Source organism: Macrotis lagotis, chromosome 5 (assembly GCF_037893015.1).
Source record: "Macrotis lagotis isolate mMagLag1 chromosome 5, bilby.v1.9.chrom.fasta, whole genome shotgun sequence".
NCBI lineage: Eukaryota > Metazoa > Chordata > Mammalia > Peramelemorphia > Peramelidae > Macrotis > Macrotis lagotis.
This window is the reverse complement of record NC_133662.1, coordinates 271,526,661-271,550,847: the sequence shown is the minus strand read 5'-3', so window position 1 is coordinate 271,550,847 and position 24,187 is coordinate 271,526,661. Positions and strand designations below refer to the sequence as shown.

General features: G+C 44.9%; 1 protein-coding gene across 2 annotated transcripts; it reads right to left on the bottom strand.

Moving 5' to 3' along the window:
• Positions 1-1,392: 1,392 nt before the first annotated feature.
• On the bottom strand, positions 1,393-22,245 carry SPATC1L (spermatogenesis and centriole associated 1 like). Of its 2 annotated transcripts, none has more exons than XM_074189890.1 (5): positions 22,142-22,245; positions 21,108-21,340; positions 5,164-5,514; positions 2,484-2,635; positions 1,393-1,782 (listed from the first exon to the last, which is right to left on the bottom strand). In XM_074189890.1, the coding sequence occupies exons 1-5, from the start codon at positions 22,177-22,179 to the stop codon at positions 1,453-1,455; spliced, it is 1,104 nt and encodes a 367-aa protein (XP_074045991.1). In that variant the 5' UTR covers positions 22,180-22,245; the 3' UTR covers positions 1,393-1,452. The 2 variants fall into 2 exon arrangements, with proteins under 2 accessions (XP_074045991.1, XP_074045992.1); XM_074189891.1 differs by having other exon boundaries at positions 1,393-1,779; positions 22,142-22,244.
• Between the last annotated feature and the right edge of the window lie 1,942 nt (positions 22,246-24,187).

The window sequence follows — 24,187 nt, the reverse complement described above, 5'->3', positions numbered from 1 at the left end:
TTGATTGGTAGGGCACTAAAGAAGTAGTTTAGTTTTGGTAGAATTGTCATTTTTATTATATTAGCTCTACCTATCCATGAGCAGTTGATGTTTGCCCAGTTATTTAATATGATTTAATTTGTGTGAGAAGTGTTTTGTAATTGTTTTAAAAAAGTTTCCGAGTCTGTCTTGGCAAATAGACTCCCAAGTATTTTATATTGTCTGAGGTTACTTTGAATAGGATTTCTCTTTCTAGCTCTTCCTGCTGTATCTTGCTAGACATATATAGAAAAGTTGAGGATTTATGAGGGTTTATTTTATATCCTGCAACTTTGCTAAAATTGTTAATTGTTTCTAGTAGTTTTTGGATGATTTCTTGGAATTCTCTAGGTAGACCATCATGTCATCTGCAGAGTGAGAGTTTTGTCTCTTCCTTCCCAATTCTAATTCCTCCTATTTCTTTTTCTTCTCTTATTGCTGAAGCTAACATTTCTAATATGATATTGAATGATAGTGGTACTGCTTGGTCAAAATGTATTATCCCAGTGATAACTTTCAACGTGATCTTAATCCATTCACTTTAGGTCTTAACCCCTGGTTTCTCCTGATGTTTCATTTTTAGTATAATAGTGATGACAACAGTCATCACTGCCATGGCACCTGAAAGTTTGCCCAGCTCTTTGTAGAGTTTCTCTTAACACAACCACCCCCATGAAATGGAAGGGAAACTGAGGTTGAAAAAGGCTTAAAGGACTTGCCCTGCAGGTGGTGGCCTCCACAGGTAACATCACCCAGTTGGTGACTTCCCCACTGAATTTCAAGGCTGGGCCTCTTTCCCACTGAAGGACCACAACCAGGGGATCATCTCACTCCCTCCTGAGCTGGGTGCTAACAGTGCTCATGCTGAAGCTCTGGGTGGTCGTGGGCATCCTCCTCACAGCCCAGTGCCCTTGACAGAGGCTGGTGGTGACATCAGGATGTGGCTCCCCAGGAACCAGGACTGAGCCTGGGCCCAACGGTGGCACGATGATGGGCCAGACAAGAGCAGCTTCCCCTGCCCCCCCACTTTGTGCCCCCCATTAGTGCCTTCTCCTGCCTCCCCTGGCCTCTGTGTACACCCACGAAGCTAGCCTTGGGGCTGCCCATAGAAAAGGATGCAGGCCCCATTCTCAGGGAGGGAACACTCTAATGGGGAGACAAGCCAGCGGGGCGGGGGGAAGAGACGGGCAGGCCCCCCGAAAACGCTTAGGGGGGCCCCTGGCAGCCCCAGGGCACACCTCCAGACAGAGAATGGGAGTCACCTTGTAGTTTTGTTTCCCAGTACCTAGGACAGCGAATGAGTCCAAAAAGGGGGCCGCTGCCCAGGGGCCCCCCCGGCCGATCTCGCTGCCCCCCAAGGAGAGGCGGCCAGGCTTAACTCAAGCGCGTGTATTGTAAAAAAATTGGGTCTCTGAGTATTGGGGCGCCGGCCCGTCACCAGGCGAAGAGAGGCTTGCTGTCCTCCTTGGAGAGCTCGCAGAGGCAGTTCAAGAGCAGCAGGGAGTCCCCCAGGAACTTGGGGGGCACGATGTCAATGACCAGCTTGCGCAGGGCCGTGGGGTTGTTGTGCAGGGGGTTAGAGCGCAGGTCAGGCCTCTGCTTGAGGATGCCATAGGTATTGATCAGGAACTCACTAAAGACGGGGTGCGCCTCCCTGTTGTAGCCCAGCTTCTCCAGGCGCGCAGTGAGGCTCAGGTAGCGGTGGCTCAGGTCTCGCAGCTTCTTCTCATCCACGGAGCCGTCCAGGGACTTGATGGAAGTCTGCTGGCCAGACCAGAAGGAGACCTGGGCTGAGGAGGGGAGCCTGGGGGCCTGGGAGGGGGCCTGATCTATGAGACCCTGGGAGGGGGACATTTAGAGCCTGAAGCTCAGGAGCAAAAGTGTGCTTTAACCCCACAGCCCTCTGGAGCCAGGAAGCCAGGCCAGAGACCCCCAAAGTGCCAACCGAGTCCATGGCTCGGACCCTTAGGTGGCACTGTAGTTCACAGCTTGAGCACCAACCCTTCCTAGCAGGTCATATCACCCTGTTTGCCTCAGTTTCCTCATCTGTCAAATGAACTGGAGAGGACATAGCAAAGCATTCCAGTTTACCAAGAAACCCCGAAATGAGGCCATAAAGAATCAGACATGAGTGAAACAACAGAACCACAGTAGCCCTAATCTTATTTAGTCCATATTTAGTCCATCATGGGGCCCAGAGTCAATGAAGGAGGCTCAGCAGTCTCTTTTGCTGTTGGGGACCATCTTTGCTACCACTCCAGTGAGACCTGAATCACTCAAATTTCCAACTCCTGAATAAAGGTTGAGAACCAGGTCTCCTGGGAGACCATGAGCATGCCAGGGTAGCAATGGGGCCACACCGGAGACTGGCAAGAAAGAACTTCTGGGGCATGGAGCCAGGCTCCCTGGTCTTCCCTGGTGAGTGGCCAATGAGGCCAGTCTGAGCGAGGGGCAAGGAGGCATACCTGTTTGATCTTCTCAGGGATATTGGACACAGTGAAGCCATAAAGCCTTGTAACTCCTGGGAAGACATAGGCCAGGATCCGTCTGTCTAGCTGGAAGGCGATCTCCCCCACAATCCTCCCATCCTTCTCAGCAGTGGTAAAGCTCTGTATTTCTGTTGGGGAGCAGGGAGGGAGGAAGAGAAAAAGGGGGTAAAAGACAGGCAATGCCCACAGACAGCTTTGGCCCCTCCCTCAAGGGAGCAAGAAATGGTCTGAAAATGTGAATGTGCCCTTTAACCTAAGTATCCAACTCTATGGCCAAGACACTGAGAATAAGGGGACTTTGGGGGTTTATCACCCTTACTGTTACAGTGATAAATAGGGACTGTGCGTTAAGAAGCTCCCTTAGCTCATGTAGGTTAACATCATTTCTGCTAATAGTCTGCTTTAGATTTGTCAGAGCACAGAGAGGGTAGGTGACTTGCCCAGGGACACACAGCCAGGCCAGGAAGCCAAGATTTCATGTCCCCAAGGCCAGCTTTTTGTATGCACTGCCCCTTGCTCCCACATTCACTGTCTATTCTGTAGACAAATAGACCTTGGGGTGTTCCTGGGAAAAATCAAACACAGTGTTCCACACCGATGAGGGACACTTCACTCACTAAAGTGGAACTATTACCGATCTGAACATGACAGCCCTAAGAAGCTGCCTTCCAGGATGGGGAAAGAAACCTGCAGCATCTTCTGGGAAGCCCCTCAACCTTGGGACAGCCACCTTAGGTTGACATCTAGCCTCCATCTGCCCCTTGGGGTCTCTGGCTTCGGGCCAAAGAAAATGACTCTGAATCCTCTCCCACAAAGCAGCAGCTGTCTCCCCCAAGTGAGATGTTCTCCAGGCTAAATCTCTCTACTTGCTTCAATTATCCCAGCAGGCCAGAAGTCTGACAGAGGACAAGGGGAGAGGGACTTCTGCTCCATGAGAAACAGAGACAGAGACAGGAGAGGAGAGGTACATGGAGACATAGAGAGATATGTCAATACAGAAAGGGGGGTGGGGAGAAGAGTAGAGAGCCATAGATACATAGAGATACCTACATTGATTTATCAGTGTTTCCATAGAAACACCCAGAGAGAGAAGGGAAGAAAGGAGATGAGCTAAGAGGAGAGAAGTGACCCAGGAGGGGCAAGGGAGAGGGGAGAGAGAGAGAAGAAAACCATGTCTCAAAGTTTCAAGCCAGTCTGAAGGCTCCAGCCTGGCTCTATTAGGAAAGAATCCAGCTCAGTGCTGCGGCTGGGATCACAAAGAGATGGACTTAACAACAACCACACCTATCTCCTCCCTTCTCTTTGACCCTGCACTACCTCTGATGCCCTCTATTTCTAAAGACACGGGGAAGGGTGGTGCAATGGATAGAGCACCAGCCCTGGAGTCAGGAGGACCTGAGTTCAAATATAACCTCAGACACTTAATTGCCTAGCTGTGTGGCCTTGGGCAAGTCACTTAACCGCATTGCCTTGCAAAAACTAAAAAAAGAAAGACATAGGGAGATTGACGGGGTGGGGTGGGGGTGTCTGATGCAGCCAGAAAGCTATGGAAAGACCATGACATCACAGAATGCTGTCTCTGAGACTGACCAGCTAGATGACCTTAGGCAAGTCACATGTAAAATGAGAGAATTCGATTGGTTAACCTCTAGGGTCCCTTCCAGTTCTGGGATTCAGTGGTTCTAGATTCTGATTCAAAAAAAACACAAAACCACAGACAAACTAAAATCACAGGCTACTTAGACCCTCCGTGGGCTAGACAAGTGTCCTCAGTGTGTGAAGGGAAATGAACACAGGAACTGAAAAAAGGGCCAGCATATTGCCCTGCCCTCTGCCAATGGTCCTTACGATAATGCCCTTACTCATTGAGGCTGAAGTGAGCATTGGCTTTTGTGATACCATGTCCATGGTGGTTTCCTCTCATTCTCCTAGCTCCTGAACCTCCCCAGAGCTTTTTTCAGAACTTTTACCTCACCTTGCCTTGCTTTCCCCTAAGTGTAGACCTTGTCACTGATCCTTACAAGGCTTCATTTTATTCGTCTCCTCTGTTGAGATCTCTGGAACTCCTCTCTCCACTCTCTAGCAGCCCAGTGGTCCTCCCTGCCCTGTCTGACATCTGTTCAATGGGCCAGTATGGTCCTGCCTTCCAATGGGATGAGCAGAGCAAGTTTGTCCCCAGGAGTTCCTAGCTAGATAGGGACTTCCCAGAGTCCAGAAGAGAAGTTACTTGTGCCTTCTTTCTTTGCCAACTAACCCTACAAAGGTTTCTGAAAACAGTTATCTCGTTGGAGACAAAGCACAGGAGATAGGAAGATTGAATGGGGGGGGGGGCAGAATTGGCCTTGCTAAGGCATCCCTAAGGGCACATCATAGGAATAACCAACATCCTAGAGCTCTCCAATGCCTGCAAAATGCTTTATAGGTGTCCTCTCAATTTAAGGATCCCCATTTTGCATACAAGGAAACTGAGGCACACAGAGGTTCAGAGACTTTTTCCAAGATTGGACAAGTAGTGAACACCAGATATTGACATTGAACCTGGGCCACCACTGACTCTTCCCACTCTCATCAACTCAAAGACAGCTCTCCCCATCTCCAGAAGGGGACACCTCCACACAACAGGATCCCTCCCCCCTCCCTGGAAGACCTCTGCTACCATTTATGTAATAGCTTTTTCTCAGCTTGTCCCCTCCAGGCAGGCCACTCTCAGAGAAACAGACTTTCTTCTGGCGGATCTCCTTGGACTCGGCCATCGGCTTGTCAATCATGGAGTCTTGCATGTTGCTGAGCAGTTGACTTAATTTCTTTTCTGTGTTTCTTGAGGAGTAGATGTCAGGGGGGCTGAGAAACCCCTTCAAAGCTACCTGGGAGGGCAGGTTACAGGTGGGGGAAGAGGTGTCTTCCTCACTGGAAATGTTGATGTGGGAATAGAGCAGATCCTCTAGGGCTGATGGCTGGAGCTGGCTGGAGGCTTCTGGGATGTTGATGAGTCTGCCATATTCTGCAACTGGGACAGAAAGGGGAAGAGGAAGGGTCACTGAGCAGGCTGGGGATGACACCCATGGGCCCCCCGACACACACACCACACACATGCAGACACACATACAAATGCAAACATACACCACACGCACGCATACACACACATGCAAATGCAAACATACACCACACATGCAGACACACATACAAATACAAACATACACCACACATGCAGACACACACACACACAGACACACTCTCCTTTAAAAGCAGTACAGGGAAAGCAAAGCTGAGGCAGCCAGGCCCTTTGGAGGAAGCTTTCACAATCAAGTTTTTTCTGAGGTCCAGTTTGAATCTGCCTCCTTGCAGCTCCCTTCCCTCCCATTGCTCCTGACAGCCTTCCACCATGAAGACAGCCATCACTGACCATGCCAAGCAATAAGGAGAGGCCTGCCTGTATTTGGAGGCACTGAAACCTAATCACTGGTCACCTTGGGTTTGCCCCTTCCCCTCTCTGGGCCTCAGTTTCTTCATCTGTTAAACAAGGGGACCACATGTAATGAGCACGAAATCTGTGGCTAGGGATCCCTCTAAGTCTTCCCTGGTCCAAGCTCTTAGACTCTCTTGAGTTCTCCAACAGCAGATCCAAAACTAGGCCTCCATCCATGTTCCCAAGGAACAGGGAGTTCAGCAGGGTTCATGCCTCCTGGCTCTCTCTCTTTGACTCAGACCAAGTCTGAGGGCCACTCAGAGACCCAGGTCATCCTCTGCTATTTCTAAGAACTGCCTCCATTTTGTACTTGGAAAGTTGATTTCTTTGTGACCCAAGCATAAGATTTGACATTTATCTCTATGAAATCTCATCATTTTACATTCAATCCCATGTTCTCAGATTGGGGTTTTTTGATTGTGTGGTTGGTTGTTGTCTTACCTATTTCTTTTTTCTGTTTAAATTATTCAGTATTTTATTTTCACCCAATTATATATAAAAATAATTTTTAACTTTCTTTAGGTTTTTTGCAAGGCAAATGGGATTAAGTGGCTTGCCCAAGGCCACACAGATAAGTAAGTGTTTGAGACCAGATTTGAACCCAGGTACCTCTGACTCCCCGGCTGGTGCTCTATCCACTGTGCCACCTAGCCACCCCTTAACTTTCATTTTTAAATGAATGTACCTTTGAGTTCCAAATTCTCTTTCTCCTTCCTTACCCCCGCCTAATTGAGAAGGTAAACAATTTGTTATAGGTTTTACATGTCTGGTCATGAAAACCATATTTCCATGTTAGTCATATTGTAAAAGAAAACATAGGCTCCTCCCCCCACAAAAAAATAAGAAAAATAAATTTTTTTTGTTTGTTTTTGAAGGCAATGGGGTTAAGGGACTTGTCCAAGATCACACGACTAGGTCTGAGACCATATTTGAACTCAGATCCTCCTGTCTCCAGGGTCAGTGCCCTATCTGCTGCATCACCTAGGTGCCCCAAGAAAAATAAATTTTTTAAAAACTATGTTTCTTCAATTAGCAATTTTAGCAAAGTTGCAGGATATAAAATAAGCCCTCATAAATCCTCAACTTTTCTATATATGACTAGCAAGATACAGCAGGAAGAGCCAGAAAGAGAAATCCCATTCAAAGGAACCTCAGACAATATAAAGTACCTGGAAGTCAACCTGCCAAGGCAGACTCAATAACTTTTTTTAAAACAATTACAAAACACTTCTCACACAAATTAAATCATATTTAAATAACTGGGCAAACATCAACTGCTCATGGATAGGTAGAGCTAATATAATAAAAATGACAATTCTACCAAAACTAAACTACTTCTTTAGTGCCCTACCTATCAAAATTCCAAAAAAATTACTTTAATGAGTTAGAAAAAGTTGTAAGTAAATTCATATGGAGAAATAAAAAGTCAAGAATTGCCAGGGATTCAATGAAAAAAGTACAAAAGAAGGTAGCTTAGCCTTACCAGATCTAAAATTGTATTATAAAACATCAGTCATCAAAACTATCTGGTATTGGCTAAGAAATAGAGTGGTGGACCAGTGGAATAGACTAGGTGCAATAGCAGGAAATGATTCTAGCAATCTGCTGTTTGATAAACCCAAAGAGTCCAGCTATTGGGATAAAAACTCTCTCTTTGATAAAAAGTGCTGGGATAATTGGAAGTTAGTATGGAAGAAACTTAGATTAGACCAACACCTCACACCCTATACCAAGATAAGATCCAAATGGATACAGGATTTAGACATGAAAAACAATACTATAAGTAAACTAGAAGATCAAGGACTAGTCTACCTGTCAGATCTATGGAACAGGGAGCAGCTTATGACTAAGGAAGAGATGGAGAACATCACTAAAAACAAACTAGATGATTTCAATTACATTAAATTAAAAAGCTTTTGCACAGACAAAACCACTGTAACCAAGATCAAAAGAAATGTAGTAAATTGGGAAACAATCTTTACAACTAGTATTTCTGACAAAGGACTCATTTCTAAAATATACAGAGAACTGAGTCATATTTACAAAAAAAAAGCCATTCCCCAGTTGACAAATGGTCAAAGGATATGCAAAGGCAATTTACAGATGAGGAGATCAAAGCAATCTATAGTCATATGAAAAATTGCTCTAAATCATTAATTATTAGAGAAATGCAAATTAAAGTTTCTCTGAGGTACCACCTCACACCTCTCAGACTGGCCAATATGACCAGAATGAATAATGATCATTGTTGGAAGGGTTGTGGGAAATCTGGGACACTAATACATTGTTGGTGGAGCTGTAAACTCATCCAACCTTTCTGGAGAGAAATTTGGAACTACACCCAAAGAGCAACAAAAATGAGCATCCCCTTTGATCCAGCAATACCACTACTGGGTCTCTACCCTGAAGAGATGATGAAAAAGGGTAAAAACATCACTTGTATAGAAATATTCATAGCTGCCCTGTTTGTGGTGGCAAAGAATTGGAAATCAAGTAAATGCCCTTCAATTGGGGAATGGCTTAGCAAACTGTGGTCTATGTATGTGATGGAACACTATTGTTCTTTTAGAACCCAGGAGGGACGGGAATTCAGGGAAGCCTGGAGGGATTTGCATGAGCTGATGCTGAGGGAGATGAGCAGAACCAGAAAAACACTGTCCACCCTAACAGCAACATGGGGGTGATGATCAACCTTGATGGGCTTGCTCATTCCATCAGTGCAACAGTCAAGGACAATTTGGGGCTGTCTACAATGGAGAATCCCATCTGTATCCAGAGAAAGAACTGTGGAGTTTGAACAAGGACCAAGGACTATTACATTAAATTTAGAAAAAAACCTGATATCTTATTGTCTGATTTTGCTATCTCTTAGACTTTATGTTTCTTCCTTAAGGATACTATTTCTCTCTCATCACTCAATTTGGATCCATGTATACCATGGAAACAATGTAAAGACTGACAAATTGCCTTCTGTGGAGGCAGGGCAGTAAGATTAGGGGGAAAATTGTAAAACTCAAAATAAAGAAAATCTTTAATAAAGAAAAAATAAAAAAATAAAAAAACCAAAGATAACAGGAGGGGAAAAAAGATATCCTACCTTTTAAAAAAAAAAAACTAACCAGTAAATCAGTGGAGTCTGATAGACTAGCAGTGCTTCATGTATAATCTCCTGATTGTGCTGAAGGAAGATGTCTTTCCTTTTAAAAAAAATGATTTTTCACTAATAAAAATTTGTTTTTTCCCTTTTCCTTTTGCTCCTTTCACTGAAAAAACAAAAACAAAACTCTTGTAATAAATATGCAATCAAACAAAAAAAACTATGTTTCTTGTCAGTATTCAGATTTCATCACTTCTTTCTCTGGAAATGGATGATATTTCTCATCATGTCCTTCAGAACTGTCTTGGAACAGTTGTCCATCTTACAGTATCACTGTGTACAATGTTCTCTTGGTTCTATTCATTTCACTTCGCAGCCTTTCATGTGGGTCATCTTCCCAGGTTTCTCAAGCATCCTGCTCATCATCTCTTAAAGCACAATATCATGGACCACAACTTGGTCAGCCATTCCCCAGATGGCCATCCCTGCAATTTCTAATTCTTTGGCTATCGCAAAGTGTTGAGGGCCAAGAGAAGTGCAATGTAAGGCAGAATGTCCCATGTTGTGATCATGTAGCTCCTGAATAAGCTCTCTGCTGACCTTTTCCATGATCTACATCTAACCACAGATCAAAGCAAACCTTCTGATAAAAACACAAGATGTGGAGCAAAGTCCTGAACAAGGGTGCACTATTAAAATTGCTGAAACTTGTCTTTCTCAGATGCTAATATTGTGGTTTTCTTCTCCAAAAGACTGTCTGATGCTGTCATTAAATGGCACTGCTAGTTGTCCTGCTAGCAACCCCACTGCCGTGAATGCATTTCACTCCTCTCCTGAGCCGTGTGGCCTCTCTGCTGGTCAGAGGAGCATCACACAAAGAATGCTACTAGAATGCTAAGGTCCTTTTCCTTTTTGTTTTTTATTTCTTCTGGGACAGAGAACTAATAATGACCTTGCTGGATATCAAAGGGGATGCATAGTTTCATAGCCCTATGATGGCTAGAGATAGTTTTAATTACTCCATCTGAAAAGTAAATGTTCCTATCTCTTGATCATTTCTCCATTAGGATTTTTTCTCTGAAGAAAATTATTCTTTCTTATAATTGTTTGTTAATTGTTTTATTTGGAGTCTTTTTTGGTTGGGGGGGGCTGGGCAAGACAATGGGGTTGAGTAACACACAGGTAATTATTAAGTGTCTGAATCAGGATTTGAACTCAGGTCCTCCTGACTCCAGGATGGATGCTCTATCCATTGTGCCACCTAACTGCCCCATCATCATCATCATCATCATCAAAACCAGAGAAGGCAGCAGCAGGCTGGGCATAGGCAATACTAACAGTCTGGGGTTTATGAGCACCTGAATCTTTTCAATGTTCATTTGAAGCCACTTTGCTAGACCTAAATTGATAGTTGGTGAGTTCAGAAACATGCCCTCCCTCAGACCTTCCTAGAAGCCTGGGCACCTTTGCCATCTCCTCTCTGGCCTCCAACAACAATTCACATGCTGCTTTAGAGTCTGTGAGGCACATTGTAAACATTTGCTCCTTAGTTCTCTTCTTTGGCCTCCAAAACCCACAGACTACATTATTTAATCCACTCAGTGAGTATCTTTCTGAAAGTGAATAAAGCAAGAATATCTTCCTCTTAAGCCAGCTACCTGGTGAAGCCCATGACCCCTTCTCAGATCATTAAAGGAAATGTTCAACTTCAGTTTGAAATCAGTGACCCTTACCCAGAGGCCTCTGGAGAGAACCCACCTATGGTCTGCTAGAAGCATTAGGGCTGAGCAAATCTTAGAAAACCCCTGGCTGTCTACCCTTTCAGGCTCTCCACAATCTGGCTCTGACTCTTCTTTCCAATGTTTTCTTTTCCCATCTGTGGTTATCCCCCAAATCAGACCTTCCCTTTCCTGACTGTCGGCCTCTAAATAGACTGTCATTGTGCCGGGCTGTCCCTCCCCTACTGAGCTCTCAGGATCTGCTATCTCTCCATCCCTTAACACAGCAGCCCTTCCTTCCAGGCAGCCTTCCCTCACACCTAGCCCCTCCACCTTCCTCATTTCACCTCCTTCAGTTGCATTGATTTGTTGCTGGGGAGATGCCACTCTTCTCCCCTCCCCATCCCATGCACTCACCCCTGGACCCAACAAAATGTCAGTCCTGAGAGCAAAGACCCTTCCATGGGGCGGCTAGGTGGCGCAGTGGATAAAGCACCGGCCCTGGAGTCAGGAGGACCTGGGTTCAAATCTGGTCTCAGACACTTAATAATGACCTAGCTGTGTGGCCTTGGGCAAGCCACTTAACCCCATTTGCCTTGCAAAAAGAAAAAAAAGACCCTTCCATGTCAGGGTCTTTGTCCCCCCAGAGCCCAGCATATAGCTTGGAAAACAATAGTAGCTCAGTAAATGCTTATTTGGGAAAGTTGGGGCTGATATTTAAGAGCAACAGCTTAATCAAGTAACGAATCTAGATCCTCTGCTTAATTTAGATCAATGAAACAGTCCTGGGACCCTAACCTCCCAGCTTCTCATCATCCCCACTCCTCTCTACATCTGTCCAACCATATATCTGTGGGGTCCTGGCATCCTGCATTACCTGGAGTCTAGAGGAAGCCTTTGGCTCCAGGAAAATGCTCCCATAGAGAAAGGGCAATGTTTCCTTTTCTCAGAAAATTCAGTGTGGATTTGCACGAACCAATGCTGAGCAAAGTGAGCAGAACCAGACCATTGTATACAGTAATAGATACACTGTGTGATGAGCAACTCTGATGGACCGGCCCATCATCAAAGACAATTCTAAAGGACTTGGGATGGGAAATTCCATCCACATCCAGAGACGGAACTGTAGAGTCTCTATTTTTAAAATGTTTTATGTATTATGTTTTTCCCCCTCATTTTTTCCCTTTTTGATTTGATTCCTCTTTCACAACAGGATTAATATGGATCTCTATTCCACTTAGTTATACATGCATAGCCTACATTAGTTTGCTTTCTATCAAAGAGAGAAGGGAGAGAATTGTGAATCCAGTAAGCACAGTCCGAGGGAGGTTCTCCTTTCTGGCTGGGATTTCCAGGAATCAGAACCAAATTTCATATATGTGTCCTCCCTCAGCTTCCTCTCAATGGTTGGTCACCTGCATACTCTGCGTATCCTACTTAGCCCCAGAACCTTTAGAAGTAAGGGGGGGGGCAGTGGACAGAACACTGGCCCTGGAGTCAGGAGGACCTGAATTCAAATCCAGTCTCAGACACTTGATATTTACTGGCTGTGGGACCTTGAGCCAAGTCACTTAACTCCATTGCCTCACAAAAAACCAAAGTGAGGAGCTAGAAACTAAAAAGAACCACAGAATGATAAAGACTGATTTTTGAAAATGAATCCAAACAGATGTTGTTTGCTTCAAAATTGCCCCCCCTAGGGGCTTCCAACTTATTCCAATGAAGTTATCATTACCCAAAGCACAACTGAAATATCTAATATCCCAGGGGGAGGGCTTGGACCAGAACAGCCCTTCTACCAGTCCTGTTCTTGAGACCTACAGAGACAAAGACTTAGTTCTTTTGATAAACAGGGATCACATCTTGAGGGGTACATGTGGCCTGTTTTCAGATAAATGCCCAGGAGGGGAAACAAGAAGTTCTTGGGTCAAGGTAGGCCCAAGGGAGAATCATGAAATGACTGACATTGTCTTCCATCCTCTTCTCTGTGGCCCACCCTGGTGGTCCTCATCACTCTCCCACTGGCCCAGGTTCTGCCCCTACCTCTGGCCTCCTCCCTTCCTACCCCATTTCCTACCCACCAAAGGTTGGACCTTCAAGATGCAGCTCAAATGACCTCCTCCAAGAAGCCTTCTCTGGTCCCCAAAGTCACTGGCGCTCTCCTTCTGAAATAACTCTGCTCGTTCTTCTCTGAGCACTGGTGTTTCCCCAGTGGAAAGTGGGCTGTGCCTAGCGAGGTACTGCCTTGCCTGAAGGAGGCATTGAATGGGATTGTCACTGGATGGGACTGACCCTGAGGAGAGGTTGGTCTCTGCCATCCCACCCTCCCCACCCCACCTTGAGACACACCTCCTAGCTCTTGAGGATGGTGACCCCAATAGTCTGGAAGAAGACCAGAGACAATAATGGAATGAAGAACCCAGCATGGGAGACCATCACTGGCAAGGAGGGAGTACACACCTCCCTTGGGAACCCAACACGACACAACCCAAGAAGTTTTTCTCAAGGACCTTCTACAAGAGAAGTACTTGTCCTTGGTTCTGAGGGTAAAAAGACAAAATGAAAACCAGTCCCTGACACATTCGACTGGAAGGAAATAGTTGTACAAATGTGTGTGTGTAGATAAGACGTGGCACATCCACACATGTAGATTTAGAATGCAGAAGCACTGAATTACTTCAATGTCATACATGTCTATGTATGGTTTACATGTACTCATATTATGAATGCATATATACATATGTTGTTATGATTTTTTGAAGACAGGGAAAGAAGCACCAAAACTCTGAGGCTCAGGAAATGTTTCTTGGAGAAAGCCAACAGGTACCCAAGATGCCAAGGGAAAAAGGAAGGGCATACAGAGCATCGAAGGCAGACTGAGAAGGGGGAGACATGGAGAGTGGAGTCTGGGAAGAGTATGGCAGCTACTGGACATGGATGAAGTGAAAAAGGCAGTTGGAATCTGACTGAAGGACCCCTCCAGGGTCACCCTGAGGACTTAGGGGATTTTTCTAGAAGCCATTATCTCTGAATATTCTCCAGCAACTAAATGGTCATGAGGGAGAAGGACAGGAAAGAGTTAAGGAGGGAAGATGAGCAGCTTATGACTGAAGAATGAGTCAAGAGAAATGAGGAAGCTTAGAAAAGGGGCAGGTATATGAAGGAAGGTGATGAATTCCACTGAGTTTCCAGGATATTCAGTTGGCAATGTCCAAGAAACATTTGATGGCTTAGGACTGGAGTTGAGGAGAAAGATAAGGGCTGACCTGGGAATCTTCAACACAGAATTAATAATTGAGACCATGGGAGCTGGTAAAAAAATGTAGAAAGTGTTACACTTTGGGGCAGTTAGGTGGCTCAGTGGATAGAGCACTGGCCCTGGAGTCAGGAGGACCTGAGTTAAAATCCGACTTCAGACACTTAATGACCTACTTGTGTGACCTTGGGCAAGCCACTTAACCCCACTGCCTTGCAAAAAAAAAAAAAAAAAGAAAAGCAAGAGTAGGGAAAAAAAGGAGAGTATTCTTCAGTCTTGAGGGATGGATAGGAAATCTGATAATTTAACAAAGGACAGGAACTCAGAAAGAAAATAGTCATGAAAATCCAAAGAAAAGAATAATCCTAGAGGCTCAATAGTGTGCTGTCTGAGAGTTAAACAAGCAGAACTGAGGGAACCTGTGAAAGGGCAGGGCTAAGTCATCAGTGAAATCCAATTACAAGGGGCTGAGAAGCTACAAAAGAACAGAGGGCCCAGGTGCAGGAGACAATGGCTCAAGGAGATGGTTGGGTTCGTGAAGCCTTTATGGGATGAGAGAGACCTTGCTGGGCATGCTTGTAGGCAACAGAGAAGGAGCAGAGATGGAAACTGAAGAAGAGGAGGAGCAAAGGAGAAAGCGCTCTGAGGGGATGGAAGGCTAAGACATCATGGGCAAAGAGAAGGGTGAGCTTTGGACAAGGGCCAAGTCTTCCACAAAGACTGGAGGAGAGCACAGGCAATGCTGTGGGTTCAGGGAAGGGAAGAAAGATCACAAGCAATGGGAAAGGGCTCTATTTTCTTTCAAATATAAGAGACAAGGGCTTCTGCTGAGATCCTGGAGGTAGGTAAGAAAAAGGATTTGGCACTTTGGGAAGACTATAAAGATGGCTATATCTGCATTCTCATGTGACTTCTTCCACCATCCTGCCCCACTCCACACACTTAGGAAACGAGGAAAAAGTGCCCTTAAATACAATGTCTTCCTGGAGGAGTAAGTTTCTTTTTTCTTAATTATATAAATATTTTATTTGTTTTCCAATTATATACAATAATAGTTTCTACCAATCATTTTTGTAAGGTTTTGAATTTTACAATTTCTCCCCCTCCCTCCCATCCCTCCCCCCAACCCCCAACAGAAGGCGATCTGACAGTCTTTACATTTGTTTCTGTGATATGTGTAGATCCAAAATGAATGTGTTAAAAGAAAAAACAAATCCATAAGGAAGAAAATATTAGAGATAGCAAAATTATATATTACATAAGACAACTTTTTTTTTAAAAGTCGAGGATGATTTTTGATCTTCATTTAAACTCCATAGTTCCTTCTCTGGATACAGATGGTGTTTTCTATCATGGATCCTCTAAAATTATCTCTGGTTATTGCATTTGATGGAGCAAATCCAGCAAGGTTGATCAACACCCCATTGTTCTTCTGGTTCCATTCATCTCACTCAGCATCAGTTCATGCAAATCCCTCCAGGCTTCCCTGAATTCCCGTCCTTCCTGGTTTCTAATAGAACAATAGTGTTCCATCACATACATAGACCACAATTTGTTCAGTCATTTCCCTAATTGTTGGGCATCCCCTCCGTTTCCAATTCTTTGCCACTACAAACAGAACTGCTACAAATACTGTGGAACATGTGGGAGTGTTCACCCCTTTTCATGATCTCTTCAGGGTACAGACCCAGTAATGATATTACTGGATCAAAGGGTATGCACATTTTTGTTGCCCTTTGGGCAAAATTCCAAATTTCTCTCCAGAAAGGTTGAATGAATTCACAGTTCCACCAACAATGTATTAGTGTTCCAGATTTCCCACAGCCCTTCCACCCTTGATCATTGTCCTTTCTAGGCATGTTGGCCAATCTAAGAGGGGTGAGGTGGTACCTCAGAGATGCTTTAACTTGCATTTCTCTAATCGATAATAATTGAAAGTAATTTTACATATGACTAGAGATAGCATTAATTTCCTCATCTGAAAATTGTTTTTCATTTCCTTTGTCCATTTGTCAACTGGGGAATAATTTCTTTTTATAAATTTGACTCAGTTCTCTATAATATTTTAGAAATGAGTCCTTTGTTAGAAACACCAGTTGTAAAAATTGTTTCACAATTTACTACATTTCTTTTGATCTTGGTTACAGTAGTTTTGTTTGTGCAAAAGCTTTTTAATTTAATGTAATCAAAATTATCCAGTTTGTATTTTATAATGTTCTCTATCTCTTCCTTAGTCATAAATTGAGGAGCCAAGTTTCTTTGAGGGTGAGAAGTTGGAAGGAATGTGAAAGGAAGTCAGCTAGAAGCTTAAGAGGTTGGAGTAGAAGGAAGATGAGTAGAAAAGAGGATCTTGGTAGTCCTTTAGCCAGACCACTGGAGGTGGAAAGAAGAAGCAAGTGACTGCTGGCTGGGGGACCATCTGACTGGACTTCTTGGTTCAGCATGTGGGTAAGTAAACGTCTGCTGACTGGACCTCCCAGAATCTGACTGAAACTCACATCTGGAAAATTCCCTTTTGTATAGTTAATACATAAGATATAAGATTTTCCATGGTGAGGCCTTATAGTTTAGCTACAGAGAATTATTGACCCTCAATTTACCTCTGGTAAATTCACCCCTGATGTACAGGAGGGGAGATGAGCAGGACTGATCAAATGCATATAATTAAAACAGCTTGAGCATTTAAAAGAACCACTGAATGTCCTTGACTGGCCCTGGCCAGACTCTCAAGGCCATACTTGATTAATACTGCCTATCTCTTCAGGAACTAGCCATTCCTGAATGTAAAAATCATAATCCTTGGGATTCGGGGAGGGGTGGCCCCCTCCTCGGACAACCTGGAAAATTTGGTTTTATTCCACAAAAAAATTGCAAAAAGTCTTCTTTGTTCTCAAGCTATAAAAGATGTAGTCAGACCTTAGACTAATTGAAGTCTCGCTGGAGGCTGTACCCCAGGACTCCTCAGCCACTGCTGATACAGATGTTGGTGCTCTTTAGAATCAGTGATGTTTTCTCTTAACATTTATCTTTATGTAGGCTTTGATTTTTTTTATTATTATATTAGGACTTATTGGTTACTTCTGCTGAAAAACTGATTTAATTCTACCTGTTTTATAATCACTTTATTAAATATATAATTTTTAGTTTTGTTGGTGTGAACATGTCATTTTGTAGGAGAGAATCAAAACCAACTCATTAAGCAAACACCTTTGCTTCATCGCAAGGTGGTGGAGGATGAGGTCTAGTCAAGATTTCCTGCCTATGGAGGGAGTCAGACCATAGAACCTCATACCTGAGGCTCTGGACCAGGAGAATGTAGAATGGGGCAGAACTGCAGTGAGAAGAAAAGTAGCAGCAGAGTCAAAGGAACCCTCCAAAAATCCCCAGAGTGGGATCACAGGGAAAGCACCTGCCCAGAGCCAACCAATAACAGCCCAGTGCTCTCCAAGAGTCCCAGGTTTGCTCTTTTGGAAGTCGGCAGTGGTGTCAGAGGCAAGGGGGAAGGTAAAAGTACCCAGAGGGCCTTAGGCTTTGAGGAAGATGTGGCAACTTTGGAGATGGGCCAGGGTGGCGGGCAGAGGAAGATTAGAAAGTGGGAAAGACCAGAGGCAGCTGAGCAGTGAGCAGGTCAGCCTCAAGGTAAGGTTAGCTCATCTCCTAGAGTGAAAGGACCAAGGAGACCCAGGCATGGTATTTCTCCAACCTTTCCTACAGTCCTTGTTTGGAAGCCTGGGACCTGGAGCAGAGGAAGGGGGAGAGGGGGGAGTGGAGGTGACCCAGACTTGTAGTGAAGGGATTCTCAAGAGGTGTTCAGCCCATAAGGTCCAAACTGGACTGGGAAAATGGTACAATCAGAAGGGAATAGAGGCAACCTGAGGGAAGAGATAAGGCTAAATGGATTAGGATAGAATCAAAAAGCATGCCTGTGGTTAAGGGATAGTTGGGATGGGCAACCGAGAGAAGGAAAACTGAGGTGCCTGGCATGCTATCATGCTTGCTTCCATCTGACCAGTCAGGGAATCCTGTGATATATGGAAGGGGAGATGAGCAGGTATTTCTAAATTCATTGGTGAGGAGGAACTAGTAAGGATTTTCTGAAAGGATGCCTTATTTCCCTTTGGACTCCAGCTCAGCATGGTTTAAAAGTGTTTGGGGAAACTGAGTCTTAAAACTGATCTCACCAGAGCACCAGCTACCTGTTAGGCCTACTGGACAATAAAGGCAGGAGGAATTCATAAGAATTTTTAACTAAAGAATCTGTAAGATCACTGTTTTCATGTACAAAAATATTTATAGCAGTTTTTTTTGTGGTGACAAAGACCTGGAAATTGAGGGGATGGTCCAACATTTGGGGAACAAACTATGATATATGAATGTAATGAAATACGATTATTCTGTAAGAAATGAAGAACAGATATCTTACACTTTATGTTTCTTCCTTAAGGATGTGATTTCTCTCTCATCACACTCAATTTGGATCAATGTACAACCTGGAAACAATATAAAGACTGGCAAATTGCTTTCTGTGGGGGGGTGGGGGGAGGGAAGGCAGATTGGGGGGAAAATCGTAAAACTCAAAATAAATAAAATCTATAATTAGAAAAAAACCTTGAAAAAAAAACAAGAAAAAAAAAGAAATGATGAACAGGCAGATTTCAGAAAACCCTGGAAAGCTCATGAACTGATGCAGAGTGAAGTGAGCAGAACCAAGGCCACACTGTACACTTGAACAGCACCATTGCACAATGGTGGACAGACTAAGCTCTTCTGAACAATGCGTAATCCAAGACAATTCCAAAAGATATATGATGATGTCCACCTTCAGAGAAAGAACTGTGGAGTCTGAATGCAGACCCAACTTAGACTCTCATCACTTATTTGTTTTTTGTTTTTGCTTTCCCCTTTTCCCCCCTTTTTGTGCTGATGTTTCACAACATCACAAATTGAAATAGTTTAACACAATTGTGCGTGTATAATCTTAAGGAGAGAGAGAAGGGAAGGAGGGAGAAAATTTTACAAAAATGAATGCTGAAAACAATCTCTACATGTAATCGGAAAAAATAAAATACTATTAAGATCTTTTTTTAAAAAAAGTGTTGTATTTTTCCAGGTTAAAATAGGATTTTTTTTCCCAAAAAAGACATGAATGACTAAATTATACAGAAACCGTTTTTTCAACCTCAGGGCCCATTTCATTCTGAGAATGAAACCCCAAATAACAGCCCTGCATTCCCAGCGATGCCCAAGGAAGGCAAGGGTGTTGGAGTGGTCTTGAAAAGAACTGTGTCTGGCAGTCAGGGAACAGAGTGAGCCAGCAGTGCCCCATTCTTAGATATACCCAAAAACTTGGTTTGTTTGAAGCCAGTAATGTTTCCCTGCTAACTCAATTTTTAAATCGTCTCCAAAGGTTCTCAAGATTCTGCTGCTACTGCATCTCTTCCCTCTTTGCACAGTCACATCCCCTGCCCTGCTCCCTTCTTTATTCACATTCCTTATTTTACATCAGTCCTTCACTCTGGGGCAAAGCCCTTCTACTATTTCAAATTCTTCCCTAAAACCTCTTTTAAAGTCCAGAAGGTACTGACCCCATGAATCAGAACTAATCACCCCTGAATCAAGATCTTCTTCTACTTCCCTGAAATGTGGGCCTCTTCAAGCAAGCCTCTCTTAAAGCCCTGCCTGCATCCAGTGGTGGAGACCTCAGAAGGTGGCCAGTCCTCTTTGGGCCAGGTCTTATCATTGGGAAACATTTCTTGACATCAGCCTAAATCTGCTGCTGCTGCAAGGGTCCACCCATTGACCCCCATTCTGTCTGCTCCCCATTGGGGTCAAGCAGTACCAGTCTAATCCCTCTTCCAAGTGAGTCCTTGGAATATTTGAAGACATCTATTAGGCCTTCTCTCCTTCAAACCAAAAATCCATGAGCATTTGCTCAGTGCCACCAAAATCTGAAAAAAAGAGTTAAGTGAGGCCCTATAGGATGTCAACAAAAATTGACTCCGCCATTTTTAACAAACCTTAATCCTTTCCAACTGCAAGATCCCTTTTTTGTTCCACCTTCTCCCTCCTATCATGCAGGCTAGGACAAAACTATGTCAGCTTCTTCACTCCATACTATCAATAATTTGGTGTTCAATTAAGATAAAGAAAGGAACCCCACCAGCTAGGAGGGAACCAGACCTCGGCAGGCTCAACAGGATTGGCTGCAAAGTTGAGTCCCAGTTGGACAAACCCAAGAAACACCTCAGGACCTTCTCCCATATCCCCAGGTAGAAGTCCTGGGACATCAGATTTTAATCCACTCCATCCTCTTGTCTTTACAGCTGGCTAGAAGAAAGAAGGGAGGAAAGGCTGCCAGACAGTGGAAGGGCAGCCATGAACTCAACAAACCCATGTTTCCAGCAAAAATAAAACCACCCACTCAATTTCACATTTGTGTGGGCAAAAAAGGCTCCCTCAGAGGTTATAAACCAGGCTAATCCCTCATCCAAATGGCAGGCCTTGGAATATTTGAAGGCAGCTTGCAGGTCTTCTCTTCTTCAAACCAAAAATCCCTGATTCATTTTGAATAATCAATTCTGGAATAATGTTCCTCCCCACTTAATTAAAAGCTCCCTCTGAAGGCAGGTCAAATGAGATCTAGTGTGCTTGACCTGAAAAGCTTCATTAGATCTCCTCACCTCTGACTCAGTCACATTACTGATAAAGGACCAGAGGCCCTGGGAAGGAAAGGGAAGACCTTGTCCAAGGTGGGCAGAAGAGCAGAGCTGGACCTTGGCAAACCCAGGTTCCCTCTCCTGCCGAGAAAGTTGAACGCACAAGTACAAGAAGGTTTCTGGCAAATCAAAGGCAGGTTTCTCAATTCTCATTCACAACCCAAATCACTCAGCAGGAGAGTCTCCCACCTCTTGGCAGGGGACTCTACAGTCCGCCATGAGAGTGGGCAGGTCAGCTATCATCACCCCCATACTTTATGGAGAAGTTGAAATCAGCTTGGAGAATTTCAGGGACCAGGCCCCTCAGCCCACTGGCCTCAGCCTGACCTTGGCGGCCTCCCACTTACCTCCAGTCCCAGGGGAACAGGCATCAGGGTATCCTGGGATTTTGGGGAAGAGGAAGTCACGGTTGTCCCGACTGTCGCGATTTCGGCTGCTGGTTTCATGGCAACTCTCACTGAGAAGCCGCTTCAGCATTTGATTCTCCTTCATCAATCGAACCTGCTTTTTCAGATCGGCATTTTCACACATAAGCCTGTTCATTAATTCATTCCCCTCTGCCATATCCTTCTTCTCTTCCCTAAAGGAGAGGGATACAAGACTACTTAAATACTTTTAAGGTGGAAAGATGGCTCTCAGGTCATACTCAGAAAGTCGGCCGATGCTTTAATGATCCAGGACAAGTGCTGGGCCTTCTACAGCCTTATGATGTCACACAGGCTTAAAGAAACAGGCGTGGTCACCAGAGGGAAAGGACACCATACCCCCATGGGGGCAGCTGGAAAGCAGACCTAACCATCACACCCATCCTATCCAGGCAAAAGAACAAGTCAGAACTGAATTCATTTACTGCGGCTTTAGTAACCTCACTGTACTTTAAAGGAGTTTGGAGATTCAGGGACATTTTCTGCACCAAAAATGAGGACACTTCCTTCAACAATCCCCTGAGGACTGATATGTATAATGGAGAGGTGCAGGCTCCTCTAACATGCGAGTTCTCCAGGGTCCTAAGCAAAGAGCAAATCCCACCAAGCAATGGAGAGACTCTCCCAAATGATCCTCTTAATGAAAAGCATTGGACATGGGGGGGGGGGCATCCAGCCCTGGAACCCGGCAGAGCCTCCTCAGGGAAGTCTGCATCAATGTGAAGGAGCCTGCTAGTCATCCACACAGAGAGAGTAAAGTGGATGACAAATGAGCCTTGGAGTCCCCTCTGGCTCCCGTCCTACAGTTGAGTCTGCAAGTGAGTTACAGAAAGAGACGGGGTAATGCTTTCAATGATGCTTCCAAAGACTGAGTCTTTGCAGTTAACATGCTGCTCCATTCCAACACAACCTCACAAAACCAAGATGGCAGAGAAGCCCCCCGCCTTCCTAAGTACCTTCTCCTGCCTTGGCTGCTGTGACACTGGACCCTCATGGCCTTCCTCCCACCACTAAGTGTTCACTCTCCTTTGCCCTTCTTCTCCCTCCATCCTCTCCCACTCCAGTGATATCACCTGTTTCTATGGTTTCAATTATTACCTCAAGACAGAGGATCCCCAAATTCATCACAGCCACCTTGGGCCAAAGGTCAGGAAGAGGGGTATCTTGCAGGGTTCCCAAATTAGGTTCAAATGGAGTTCATTTCCCTGGAGTCTGTCTTTCCTCGTTTTCTATCTCAGTCAATGGCATCCCCATCTTCCCTATGTCTGGTGGGGTTGTCTTTGGCTTCTCCCTCACCTTCACATGTCCAAACAATTACCAAGTCCCATCCCTTCTGCCCCTGGGCCCAGCTATCACCCTAGACTAGGCCCTTAGCTCTTCTCACCTTTCAAAAACAGTTTATTGATGTCTTTTGTTTACATTAGCCATTTCTGAATATAATTGTCTCCCTAACCACTAAGCCTTCCCTTGTAACTTTTTAGCGAGACCAACTGACCCACAATGTATGCCACATACCACACCCATGGACCAGCCCCCCCATCTCCTTCCCCTACCTCTTAAAAGCCTCCTCTTGACTTCTTGCCATCAGTCTGTATGCTCCTTGATCCATCTTCTGTTGGTCTAGTAATCTTCCTAATTCAGGAAACTTCCCATTTCCCTAATATTAACACCCAAACCTGGCTGTCAGAGCCTTGGAGACCCCAAGAAATACAGGAAATACATGTGGCATGGCTGTGGAGCCTGCAGGTGTAAGACACAAGGTCAAGAATCCAGGAGGGCTCACCAGGCTGCTCTCTGCATTGGTCTGTGGAGAGGGACTGGATTCTAGGCAGGAACACTAGACCAAGGGGATAAGATGAAATTTAATAGGGTTAATGACTTTTGCCTTGAATCCAAGATTTCCACCTCACAGGTGCTAGGTTGTCACAGCACTGTTCAATGGCAGAAAGCTGAAGAAAACCCCTAAGTCCTAGTGGACAGCAACAAAGTGATATGGCAGGAGCCGTGGGGACCAGACCATAGGGCCACCAAGAACAAGCAAGTCTAATCCTGCTGCCCTCTGTTTTGATCAAACATGGGTTCAGATCTGAACAACCCAAATTGGGAAATATCACTAATTTGGGAGTATCCAGGGGAGGGCCATCGGGCTGGTGAGGGGGCCTTTCCTTCTGAGGATTGGAATGGGAGGCTAGCCTGGGGGAGATTCCTGGGGCCAGAACCAGGGTGAGCCATGGAGGGAAGGTCGTGGAGGGAAGGTGGAGACAAGTGGGAGTTGAGAGGTGTAGGGGTCATGGGGAACCTTCTGATGGCTGGCAGGTCTGGCTGCTCCCCAAAAGTCAAGGGTTCCTCCTTCCATAGAAGACATAGAAAGAGGGATGACAGGGTTTGAGGGTTAGGACACGCTTTCAATGAATAGGCCTGGATAACCCTTTCAAATAGGGAGTTGGGAGAGGAGAGGGAACCTGGATGAGGTGGGGGCCGCATTTGCTGGGGCTGAGGGACCCTCAGAGGACAGTCCATACTGCAGTGCTGATGGTGAGATCTCAGAAATAAACTCATTTGGAAGCCTATTTGGAGCTCAAAGAACATTAACTTCCATGGGAGGTGCCTAGAGAAGGGCAGGACACTTTGCCTCAAACCATATAGGTCATCCTGAAACAAAAGGCCAGAAAGCTTTGGGGGTGGAGGTGCATTCGGGGTCTCTGGAAGCCACATAATCTAGGAGGCACAAAGTATGTTGTGGCCCACCTGCAGCCTGTACTTTTGACTCAAAGGCCTGCCTGCTCAAGTCTGCTAACATTGTGACCTTACCATAAGGACAAGTTGGGCTGCGACTACCTGAGAAGATGTGGGGGTGAGAATGAGCTGAGCCACATCCTCCAGATCCAGGAAAATTGATTTTTGTTGCAGCCAAGTACATTCAAAAGAATTCTACTCAATATTAGCAATTTTTTAAAGAGATGAAAAGTCAGAAGGGAGAAACAACTAAGGAAAAAACCTCA